The following is a 12879-nucleotide window of genomic DNA, read 5'->3' as shown; positions in this document are numbered from 1 at the left end:
CAAAATCAATATCCTTTTCATTTCAGCAAATACAAAAACGTTGCTGAACATGCTCTGCATTCACAAATGGCAGTCGAAGGAAAGGACTGGCTTGGAAGAGAAAGGAAAAGTTGGTTGTGCTATTGATACTTGGCTAATCTAGGAAAAACCTGTTGGCAGTTAAATGTATGTGCTGAGCAAAAATATCACTTCTTTTAATGTGAAAATGCCAGTATGATGCAGTGGGAAGATAAAAGATCCACAGGCTGAAATTGAAGTACCTGTACTTTCTGATCATTCAACTGTGGAATCCAACTCTGATAAATGTGCAAATGAAGTATCTATAAGCTAGTTTTTGAATCTACCGATTTTGAATTGGTTGATTTTCTGCTTAGTTGTGAATCCAGAAAATTGGTGGGCTTTCCCCTTGTTATTATGTGTAATGAATTTCACTGCTTTTGGTAAGTTTTCCTGAAAGTTTGAGTCTGGAAATACTACAGGTACGACTGAAATGAACCTGAACTCTCACTCTCTCTGTCATTACTAACATATAATTCAAAAGGTGGTTTTCTTATCTTCAGCCATCAGTTCCCCTTTTTCTAAAACCACGTGGTAGTTTTTCATGGTCAGCATCCATTTTCATTTCTTGCGTTAATTTTTGCAATGAATGAGGAAGAATACAAGATTGCTGAGTTCATACCCCTTAAGTAGGAACATGAGCAGTTGGTACAAACTGATGGGAATGCTTTGGTGCTTTGGTGAAGGTACTCTTTGTGATTGAGGCTGTAGGACAGGTTGGGAGGGATGTGCCAGCCCAGCACCACTTAATTCACTGCAAAAATGGATACAATTTAATAGGTCCTTGTGGAGCTCTGTGATTTCAATGACCACAGCAGAACCAGGCTCAGACAAGGGAGCCAGAGCCCACTGAAATCAATAAAGAGACTCTTGTGAGTGCTGGATCTGGTCCAAGGAGGATGTTTCTATACAGAGCTAAGTGATTGGAGTTTTGTGGTCCTGTGGAGCCCAAAAGACTCCCTTCCTATGCCTACATATGCAGACACAATTGCAAAACAGTGCTTTTGTTGGTTTGGATATATAAACTGCCTAATGGAATTAGCAGGTCCAAATCTTTTACCTACTCTTTTCCAACTGCTTCCCTTTCTTTAAAAGGAAATTGTTTAACTAAGAGCAAATGTTGATTGAATGTAATTTGTATTGCAGGGTACTTTTAAGCATTCTTTCCTGAAAAGCTTTTGAGCAATATTTTGCTTTTCTCTCTCATACACAGAGTTATAATTTAATTACTGTGTAAAGTTTTCCTAAACATTGTTGCTAAACATGACTTTTAGTATCCACGTGGAATGGTAAACTGCTAGGAGAAAAGTTAACCTGTGAAGTTCTTTTATTCCTTTTGTGGGACTGTTATCTGATTCAGTTCGCTTCTGCTGTTTGTTTCCTAGTGGAATGGAGTTGTTCAGAAGACTTTTCTCCTTTGGTTGGTGAAATAATCCTGGATAATCTTCAGTCTTTGAGATGCACCATCACAGGTCTCAGAACAGTAAGTGCCAAATGATTCATTTAGATCTTGATGCCCCCTGCTGCCCCACTGATAAAAAGACACTGATAATTTGCATCCTTGGCTGTTGGTAACAACTGCAGAGTGCCTTTCTTCTAACAAGTTCCAGTCATTAAGCATAATATGTCTGGTATCCGTGATCAGAAATTCACAAAGGAGCAGACAGACAGCATGAACTGTTTTATAAGTTGGCATGCTTAGGATGGAGCCAAAAAGACTGGAATGAAAGCTGCTGTTTTCTGGATCGCAGGGTAATCTTAGTGCAGATCAAAGGCTCGTGAAAGTTCTAGTCCTGACTCTGATGACAGATAACTAAAATAACTGCTCTTTCTCTTCTACTTATTTCAGGAACACGTAGTTAATGGCAGTCATTTTCATTTTTGTTTTATTTTCATATACATGTTTTACACTGCTAAGAACTGGGTCAGCAATTGAGAAAATTGATAAACATTCACATGTATTCTTAAGCAGAATAGTTTTGAGCATGTGTCTGAGCACCTTCTTCCTACTGGCAGTTCTGCACTGTTTGTGCAAGCAAATTTGGATTCACAAAGAGCCACGGTATGCATTTCCTCTGTTCTTCATTTTCCAGCAACAAAACAAAGTAACTGATCTTAAGTTCAAATCAAGCAAGCTTGCACAGTCCATTTCTTAGGCACACATGAGGAGCAGTGATTAGGGGTTGTTTGTCCATAATCTCTAAGGTATGTAACATCTGTAAACAAAAAGCGAAACTTTCAGAAGCACTTTTCATTGGCCTAGATTTACACATCAAAATGCTTGCTGAAGGTCTGACTGATGTCAGTGATGGCCAAGCAGAGCTTCTTCAGTTACTGTGCTCATAGCAAGACTACAGCAGGAATGGGACTTTATTCTTAAAGTTGATTCTAAAAGCACTGTTTAATAGGAGAGATCACAATTTGTCAATCACATCACATCAATGTCTCCTGTTGACCTTCTCCAAATCACCTGCCCTGTAATCATTGTGCAGTTTTTCAGTAGTTCATCGGGCATCATTTGACATCCCTGAAAGCTACGTAAGAGATTTTAAAGAAAGCAGTTTTGAAAGGGCTGCTCTCCAGTTATTACAGCTGTGATTTCAAGTGAAGTGCAAGTTTTGATTCCAGTTGTTTCCTTTTGTAGGGCCAGAGGTATTACATTCATGTTTCAGCATACAATATGAGAGGATGGGGACCTCCACGAAGATCTACTCCTGCATTTGCTTCTCCTTCAAGTAGGTCGAGCTTGTTTGCACTCCCAGTTTGATTATTCATGTTGCTTTTTCAGAATTTCTCTCTCTTCAAAGAAGAGAAGACAAGTATGCTGGAGTTCATGATTTAATTACTGTGTCACTTAGAAGGGAAATAAATAAAACTTAACTTCTCCTCCCCAACAAAAAAAGATATATAATATCACATTTGTGTATTTATTTTTCTTATCCTTTGATCTTCATTTCCTTTAATAGAGTTCTGCATATGGAGCTTCATTTTTCAGCACATGAATGGATCAAAACTGATCTGCTAAAACCTAAATACTTACACCTATCATACGCAATTTTCTATTGTGACTGTAGTGTCCTAGATTCCATTCTCTGAACCATTCTCATCGTTTTCAGTTCTGAAGTTGGTGGAGTTATGGGATGCATGCAGTATGTAGAATACTGTACTGTGGCACAGATGTTGGGGGGATCTGGCCCACAAGCACTAAAATGTTGCAGACATGTCCAAAAGCCTTTCTTCTGTTTCAGACTTACAGGTTTTCTCAGGCTCAGTGCAAATTTGCACTTGTGGTTATTAATCTACTGTAGCCACATTCTATTGTTAGTCACTTTTCCAGACTTAGTATTTGTTGCTGAACTGGCTCAGTATATTACAGCTTCTCTTGTATTGATTAGTGCAGTAAAGTGGGATTTTTCATTTTATTGCATTAGCACTTGTTTTTATTAGGCTAATGTAACCATTTAATAACCTTGAATGCTAATGTGAGAAAATTAAGCAATGGTGGTAATAGAGAGTGTGGAATAATCAAAGCTGTTGCAGTGTCACTATCCTATTTTGCTACAGTTTTGCTCTTGTTTACCATAGAATTAAGCCAGCGTCTAGGCTAAAGAAATATTCTGTTTGCAAACAAAAATGTGCTACAGTAGTGGCAGAAAATTCTACTCTTGGCTCTGTGGATAACTCACTACTGTGGAGTTGCATTGAATAATTTAGTGACATGCAATTACCTTGACTGTACTCAGGGGTAAGTACACAGGATTTGGCCCCACAAATCCAGAACTTACGTAAGCTGAGAAACAAGACTATTCTGCAGTAGCTGGCAGTTATTCAGCTAAATATCTCCTAAGAATTGAGCACTCCTGGCAAACTGGTTGTATCTCAAGCTGTAGCTGTGTGTGATACAACATTTGCTTTGAGTGCATTGCATTGTCTTTCCTGTCTATTTCTTGTCCATTGTTATTAACCTTCTGACAGTACATGACAGCTCCAAAGGTTTGAGCTGCGAGGAAAGTTTTGCTTCAGATTTCAGTGGATGTAGCTATGTACGTATGTTTTCCTTGCTGGTGAACATGGAAACATTGGACAGGCTCAGCTCACTGCATATAGATAGCCAGCAACAAGTATGGCATTTCCATCGAAGTGCCCTTAGTGACACGTGCTCAAGCTTTCCAACAAGTGAGATGCTCACTAAGTATAAAATCTTTTTGCTAAGCAATATCAGAATTTTAGCTTGAGAGACAAGATACTGATGCAGGTACCAAGGGCAGAACCTTGTCCATGCAGATACCTACACCATTAGTTTTGAAAGCTAGCAGACTTGTGCTTGGCAAGACAGCAGCGATGTGAAATTACAGCGGTGTTATATTAAGGAACATGGCCCTAAGGTAAAAATTCAATGTGAATACATTAAGTACAAAGTTGTTTGTGATGGCAGCTAGAACATGCTAGGTAAATGAAAGCTCCAGGGCTAATCTGGATCCAGTCCAATCCCAGAGCATCAAAAGTCAGTGATGTCCTCAGAGAATCATGCTTGCAGCATGAGTGAGTGCTTGCCACTGTCCTGTTTCCCTCTCACAAACAGTAACTACCTGGAAAGCTGTGGCTGGCATTCTGCAGCTGCTCTGTAAAGCCACAGTGGATAGTAAAATTTCTAGGCTTATTGACAGACACGTGATTCATGGACAGTGTGGGAAGCTGGTCTGATTTCCATGTCATTTTGAAGGCAGTCGGCAGACTGGAGAGTCTAAAAGTTTGGGAACCACCTAGACAGAGAAACCACGAGGTTGTTCTAAACCTCCCCGGTCTGATGACCCAGAGCATTTTGGTATTGCTGAATTCCATTTGGTTCCTCTTGGCTGCCGAAGGAGATCTGAGAACTGACCTCCCAACGTGAGTTATAAATGCAGTTGGCTCTTGATCTCTGCAAAAGCATACATCATGCAGGATAGCCAGCCTGCAGCTGTTACAACTGCCCACAGGCTATCAGGATAGCAATTGTCTTCTCACCCTTTATGGGGCTTACCACCACTCTAGCTGCTATACTAAATGGTAGCAAACATAAATTTATATTCCTGGCATAGTGAGTCCTTTGGAAGGAATGCTTAACAGAACTTGCACTAGAAAGTAGAACTGTATATTCAGTGAGTGAGCAAACTGTTTGCTGGTGGCTCTGAATATGTATTGGCTGCTGTGCCTGCAAGATGGAAGCGTGTCTCCCTTGGAGGCAGATCTCTTAATATCCTGATCCATCATTACTTTCTTTCAGGAAACTGTGGTGTAATAATTTTTTCTTATAACGATGTGAGGAAGGGTCAAATCTGGAATCAAAGAGCTCCTCTCTGACAGTTTCATCCTCTTGTTTGTGAAGGGGTTGTCTGCTTTTTAAAATCAAGACTGAGATTTTAGCTAATGGCAAATAAGGTTCAGAGGATGTGGGACAGAAATCACAGCTTCTTGCCTCATGAGTGCAGTGCTGAGCAGACTGATGATGCTGGGGCAGGAATTGCCAGCCTTCCTTCAGGCCTCGGTGCTGGGAGGTTTTCAGAAGTGCTTTTACTCACAGCGTTTCTGAGGCCGCTGACAAAACCCCTGCTTCTTGGAAAACATTCACCCTCTGCTTTGCCATCAGTTTCCTACGTAACTGTAGGAAGGTCATTGAGCCTCATGGTGCCTCAATAAAACACGGGAGGAGCGGGGCTGTGATCTTAGCGAGGTACAGAGGGTCAGCACGGAACAGGCTGAGCGCAGCGCTGATGCTTCAGCAGCAGGAGCTATTTATGTGCCAAAGAGAAAAAGCCATTGTCTCGTCAGTCACTACAGGAGCTTCTGGGAGCTGATTGTGAGCTCTTTGTTAATCATCATTATGATTAATTATGCAGCTGGCACAAAGCAAAGGAAGCTTATTGTACAAGCAACAGCAGCAGCCTTGAAACAACTGCCATTTTTCCTGCGTGCCCTGATGTAAGCCTCCGCTGCAGCCAAGAAACATCAGAGACAAGAAAATATTTTAAAACCTTCTCCTACTACTTTGTGTTTCATTTCTGTTTATTTCCTTTGTTCAATAGACTGGAAAGACTGCAGTGGAAGAGAGCCTCGGCACAGGGGACATAGTGAGGCCCTGGAACGTCTCCTTCAGCAGGTTCGAGCAGCTCATCAGCATTATAATTGCAGAGGTAAGGATAAATATCTATGTGGTAGGTCACCAGCTGAAGCCTCTGTGGCGCCTGTAATTTTAGCAGTTTTCTAACTAGGTCATACCTTCTCATTCATCAGGAAAAGAAAGATATTAATATTGGCCCATCTGGAATCACTTTAGCTTACTATCTTGCTCTTAACCCTTGAAATTAGTTGGATGGAAACATCTGAAAGCTTGAATGTACACAAGCACAGACACACCCTTTCTCCCTCTGTGCCCTGTGCAGTTACTGATGTGCTTTTTCCTACAAGCAAGTTTTACGCAGGATTCTGCTAAAATGTTTCAAGGGTCTCTCTTTTATTTTTTTAATATAAAGAAATACTTTAGAGAGTTAACAACTGTTTTGGATCAAAAAAGAGACTTGGCTGCCTCCAAATGGAAGACACTAAGTACTCTACTGGATGTGATGCCAATCTATAATGAAAAATAGTTGCACAATGCAGTGGGAAGATAAGATTGCTACATTTTCAAATAGAATGGATCAAAACTGGGAGAGAGTTCGAATCTCAGCCAGCTCTTTGCTCTTCATTCATGAGAAACAGACTGTGCCTTTAATAGCTCAAGAGCCAAGGCAACAGCTTGGCATTCTTTTTAAAGAATATATAAAAACTCGTGCTCTATACGGGTTGTTGAAAAGTGCTATTTATTTTCTTAAAATAAACTTCTAACTGGAATAATGCTTCATTGCAAAGGAGCTTATTTTAAACTGAAAAGTCGAACTACCATGAAGTTTTCATTTTTCATCACTCAGTATGACTGTTATTTCAAACTGCATCAACTGATTGAAAATCACAGAAATACTTAGGGCTCAAATCATCTGGATAAAATGGAAAGATGCAACCTTTGTTCTTTATGTGCAAATACATCACAATCATGATGATCCACAGTCTGCCACAAGCCATTGTAACCATAGCAACTAGAGCTATTCCACTATGTTTCTTGGAAAGGAAAAGGAGAAATTGCAAGAAAATGTTGTTTCCCTAATTAAAATTCATGCAAACATTATCATTTGCAGGTGGTCACAGTAGTAAAAATGCAAACAATGTATTCCATCTCTTACACAGCTTTTCGTGATTCAAGTCATTATCCATGGTACAGTTTTTCTCTTCCAAAGTTGGTACATTTCTGAGGTTTTTCAGGCCACCTTCCTAGTGAACAGGGAGTAAGTGATGGAACATCTGAGAATGTGCTTAGAATCAGTTGTTTTACTGACATACCAGCCCAGAGAAGAAGCAGTTACAAACATGCAGAAAATCCCTTCTTTTAAGAATTTGACACCAGTACCTGGTTCTCATAAAATTCCGCTGCTTCAGAAATTAACTCCAGTCTCAAAGCAAAGCACAGACAACTCTGTTACTGATTTCCAAGCTCCTTATGCTCAAATAATACATGACAACAATATAGGGAATCTGTTTAGCTCCGAACATTTTCTTGTATGTCGGAAAGAGGATGTGGGAACTTCCATAGGGCAGTACTACACTGTGGAATCAGCAAGAGCATTTGATCTGGTTAAATCAGAATCTCAGAACTGCTTGTAATGTTAACATTACACAGAACTGTATTTTGGATAAATCAGGTCTATAACATAAGAGAAGACTCTTTGGAACTTACATTAAATATATGACACTGTCAATCCCTCGTATTTCAGGAATTTGATTATAAAAATCAAGAGAAAATAATTGCAGAAAAATTAAGAATTATGACGACAATTTGACTGTTATTTGTCAATCTCAGCGACATCTGAGAAGTGTGATCAAGGATCTAAGATAACTATCAGTAATGACTGAAAAGCCCCAATAAACTTTTCCACTTGGTGCACGTAAGACAGAAGCCTGCTTCAACTGTCATGAATAGAAATCAGAGTGGACGTGCTTTTGTATCTAAGCAGAGGACCTGGCCTGACATTTAAGCAGTCTCTATCATGTTTCTCTTTTCCAGATTCCTTTCATTCTAAGTGCACATTGTAGCTTCTGTTTTCCTCATTTGTTTTAGAGGTGTCAGTAAATAGTTTGAAACTGCTTGAAGGACACCACTGAATCTGCTTGCAGCCACTAATTCACAGTGAATTAAAGTGAAGTGAAATTCAAACCTGAAGCCTTGTCCCCTTGGCTTTCCTGGAAGTGATCCCTCTGCAGGACTGCCCAGGTGTGCTGCTGAGGCTGGCTGAAGGAGAGCAGAGGAAGAGTGCAAAGGAGGTGAAAAAAGTGGAAAGGGCAGTCAGTCTAAAATGGCTGAGATCATTTGGCTGATATGAGTAAAAGCTTCAGAATATAAAGGAGATATAAGAACAAGGTCCAATGCTAGTGATGTGGGAGGGTTAAATTGCCCAGATTCCACACATCTCTTGCTCACGTCTGTTCAGTCAGGCTTTGCACCAAAGCCTGCATTTTGCCCCATGCTTTGTATTTCAGGGCCTGAAAAAAACAAGCTTACAAAAATACCAGGAAGAATACATTGGAACGTACAGTGAGTTTAAGAGCTTTTGGAATTAGATCAGCTGTTGCTTTTGAACCTGCTCTGTGATATGTTGAAATCTCTTAGGGAATTACTTAGGAAGCTTTGCTTTCATATGTTTAATCTTCTGGAAAATCCTGATGATTACAAACAACAGTCATCCATTTGTCTTCATAATACCGTGCTACAGACTATCATAACCCAATTACTACAATTGTGTGTTCTGGCAACACTTCAAATGTATTTTTTAAGTATTTTTTTTCCTGAAGATCATTCTTCCTAAGCAGTTCAGAGTGGATTAAGCAATTGTGTGTTGCTTCATTAAGAAAGAAACCCAACTCTTCAGTAAAATGCTTACTAGATATTTTCTTTCTGAAATGTGGTTGAAATGTATTTTACTAGAGATTGACTGAAATAAAAATGTTCTAATCATAATTTGATTCACAACCAGGGATCACATTTTCATTGCTTTTAACAAAGACGATCTCTCATTCCATGGGACATTTTAAAAGTTTAGATTTTACTGCAGTGAGGATGCACAAAACAGGCTGGAGAACTTGGCCACGGACTGGGAGGTTCGGGTAGGAAATTTAAGAAGTCCCAATCTCAACTGTTGAGCCTGACTTTGTACTCCAAAATACACCACCTGCTAACGTGACTGACAGGGCTATAGCTTCCTCATGAGAGTTTTTCTTTTGGATGACATCCCATCCTGAGTTGAGGTAATAGCAGTCTGTAATGGCCTTAAGCTACTGAAGTGTCTGCTGGCTATGCATGCCTTTAACTTCTGCATGGTGTTCTGCCTCTGTGCATGTTATTCAGAGTCAGTTGTTCGCACTGCTAAAATTATGGTGATTGAAAGCGAGTATGATTTGCTTCTGGAAGTTTCCAGTTATTTGATGTATTTTCATCCATTGTTAGTAAAAACTCTAAACCCCATTTTATGCCCTCTGCTAGGATTTCAATAGGATTTAGCTCCACTTCTGGTAATTTGCTTCATTATTCAGTGTTACCATTAGTGATATTTAGTTGTTCCACAGACCGTCTGATCTGTGGGGCTAAGATTTCTCCTCAGATAATTTTGCACTGAGGTAATTCCATTTACTTCACATCTGCCCCACTTGAGGAGAGGCACCCGTTTGTCTAGTGATAGGACAAAGAATTCCAGATGATCTTCCTCCTCAGAGAAATGGCGTGGCATAGCAGACATTCCTCTAGAGCAGAAACCCCAGATGCATGCTAGCAGTGGGAGCATGCAACTTTCTTATTTCTCACAACCAACTTACACTGCTTTCATGTATCTGTTGAATTTAAGTGAACTGCAAAGGCACACATATATATCCTACCTAAGAAGAGAAAAACTAATGTGGTAAATAGAGTTAATTGCCTAGTTCAGTCCAAGTGTGAATGCTCTGATCTAAATCCATCTGCTGGAAATTCTCTGATCTTGGCCAATATACGTTTGCTCCTGAGCTATTAACAGAGCTCACAGCTCTATTGTATTGTTCCTTAGGATCCACTTTTGTTCTTACTGCCACTGTTGTAAAAAGGTTGCTCTGTTATTTATTAGTTAATTAAATAACAGATTGTTAAAGTTCCATTTCCTGTAGGTCCAAAGTGTCCTCTAATCTCAGTTCCCTGTTTTTTGGCTTCTAGACATACTGTAACGTCAAACAAAAGCAGACAGCAACATTGGAGAATTTACAGTTTCCATCTAGTTTTACATTATGTCTTTTTCTTTGGTCTTTGAAAAATTGTGGACCAAACCCAAACCACTGAATAGCCCAATAATGTAGGTTTGTTTTGTAACGTGCCCTCTGATTGTAATGCTGCAGTCTTTGGGTGTTCTATATAGAATTATGTTGCTTCACTTTCAGCAATTTCTGCTTCTATTCCTTCCATTGCAATTATGGAAGAAAATAAGAATTTCATAATTAGGATGAAGTTTATATTTCTAAGACAAGAGTTTTCCTGTCACATTTGGTTTACGTTACTATGATAAACTGAAAAAAAAGGCACAGAGTAAAATAAAAGTGAGGAGATGTGGGCAGGAAAACAAATGAGTTTTTCCAAATGGAAAAGAAATCAAAGATCAGCGGCATCAAAGGAGCAGCCGTGAACTAAGACGAGTCTATTTAAACTGAACTGAGCACTGCAGTGCAGAATATGCCATGCAGAGTAAGTTAGCACTGGGAGGACAACGTATTTGGTGATCTAATAAGCCTCATACTTCTAAATTGCAGGATTTCAGCCCTAGTAGAACCTTGCTCTCTTTGTACTTGCTGTTCAGCAAAGTGGTAATTATGCTAACAGTGTGTCTTTTTCTTTGTAGTTTTCTATGTGCAAATTGCGGTGCAAATTTATTCATCATTTAAAAATATGTTGAGTGCTTCCACAGATGGGGTTTTGACAGGAGCAAATTTAGATGTTCTTTAAATGTTCAAACTTAGAACTTGCTAGGGAGACACAGAGAGACACCTTCTATTTTGCACTGGAGGTAAGTAGGAAATGTGTTGCTCCAAAAACACTTAGCCAGGCAGATTAGCAGCAAATACTTTTAAAATCCTTCAAAATCTTTCATGAGTCACATTTTTCCCCACTGGAGAGGGTTGTTCCTCAAAATGTTTGGTAATTGAGTCTGGATGGGGATCCGTAGTTCATTTAAATAACGAGAAAACAGTCAGATCCTGGAAGGCTGAGATGTAATTTCATGGACCACGTGTAAAATTCATATCCTCCCTCAACACGTGCTTCAAGCTATACTTGTCCGAGGTGCAAAACAGCAGTTCCACCAAGTCTGAGTTTGATGCACTTAAAGAAATCATTTGATGAAGAGTATTATTAAGAGAAAGAAAATACAAGCAAGTGTAAATCAGCATGGTTCTGAATGTTGTCTGTTGGAAGGAATAAGGTGGGCACTGAATTATCAGTATGATTCAACAAACAAAGGCTTTTTATGATTTGTGATCTCAAATTGAAGTGCTGCATTTGGTTTTGTTTCTATTTTCCATTTTAGAAAGTTCCAAATTACAGAACACTGGCCGCAAGCAGTCTGTCTCCAGAAGCCTGAAGCACCTTTTTCATTCATCAAACAAGTTTGTGAAGACTCTGAAACGGTCTGTCATTCATTTCATCTCCCAAACATTCCAAGTTATTGCTTTTATGTAATAGTGAACAGCACCTTAAAAATAGATGTACGCAAATTCTACTTCCAGTGAAACAGCAATGTCTGAATAAACCTGATGCAGTTACATACGTGTGAGACTGATGCATCTGATAGGAAAATAATGCTGCAGTTCCTACTGAAATCGTTAGCAATCTTTGATTTTTACTGCTTGGAAAATGGTTTGAGTTGTAATGGGAAAATATTGTGTGCAAACACAACAGTACAGTCACTGAGGAATTGCTGAGTGAAGCCTCCATTGCTGCTCAATAAGGAAACGGGGATTTATTTCTTTCATAATGAAAAGTGCAGAGCTCAGATGACGTGTTCTGCAGATACTGATACCTCATTGGCATCAAGCAGCATGTCAAAAACTTTCTAATGTTTTTAGCTAGGTTTGCAGCCCAGCACGACCCAAACAACCCTTTGCCTTGATAGTTTATTTTAGCAAATGGAAGTTTCTTAGGCTGGATTATTTCTTCTTTCATTGCCAGGAGCATTCAGTTTGCTTTTTCTTCTTTGTATTTTGATAAGAGTTTGATTCTTTCAGAAGAGTTCTCCAGAGTCTTTAAATTCCCTAAGGCAACTACTTAATGTATGCAACTAATTGCAAGGGTAAATATTGAAAGGAATGATCTCTATAAACAGTTTTGCAGATATGCTGGCCAAATTACACTCAATTACACTAATGTAAATCCATAATAACCCTACTGATTTCAATTGAGTTATTTCAGATTTGCTCTGAAGTAAATGAGAGCAAAACTAAGCCCATTAATGATAAAAAGTTTTGGTAGAATTTTTGATTTCTAGAGAGCATAAACCCTCCATTGTATACTATTTACTCTGGCAAAACTCTTACTGAAGTTGATGTCAGTGACTTGCACAGATTCATAATTCCTTAAATTCTTGTAGTCTCACATCATCTGAAGAGAGAACCTTCCCACATATTTTTCAGAATTCTCTACCTGGAGTTGCATGATCCATAAAACACAAAAGTTAAGATCGGTTA

At 39.2% G+C, this 12879-nt stretch overlaps 1 protein-coding gene across 4 annotated transcripts in view; it reads left to right on the top strand.

Annotated features, from left to right (window-relative positions):
* The window catches only part of ANKFN1 (ankyrin repeat and fibronectin type III domain containing 1), a 113730-nt gene that overhangs the window by 73666 nt on the left and 27185 nt on the right, over positions 1–12879 (top strand). For all 4 annotated transcript variants that reach the window (XR_007380500.1, XM_048965266.1, XM_048965265.1 and 1 more), the window contains exons 7-10: positions 1443–1540; positions 2702–2792; positions 6123–6230; positions 11724–11823. Coding sequence is in view for 3 of the 4 variants with exons in the window: in XM_048965266.1 (XP_048821223.1) it covers positions 1443–1540; positions 2702–2792; positions 6123–6230; positions 11724–11823 (397 nt within the window). In the remaining variant the exon portion in view is untranslated. The remainder of the gene's footprint in view (positions 1–1442; positions 1541–2701; positions 2793–6122; positions 6231–11723; positions 11824–12879) is intronic.

The sequence above is a fragment of the Lagopus muta genome, chromosome 18, assembly GCF_023343835.1.
Source record: "Lagopus muta isolate bLagMut1 chromosome 18, bLagMut1 primary, whole genome shotgun sequence".
NCBI lineage: Eukaryota > Metazoa > Chordata > Aves > Galliformes > Phasianidae > Lagopus > Lagopus muta.
Note: the sequence above shows the minus strand (reverse complement) of the source record. Positions and strands in the feature narration are given on the sequence as shown.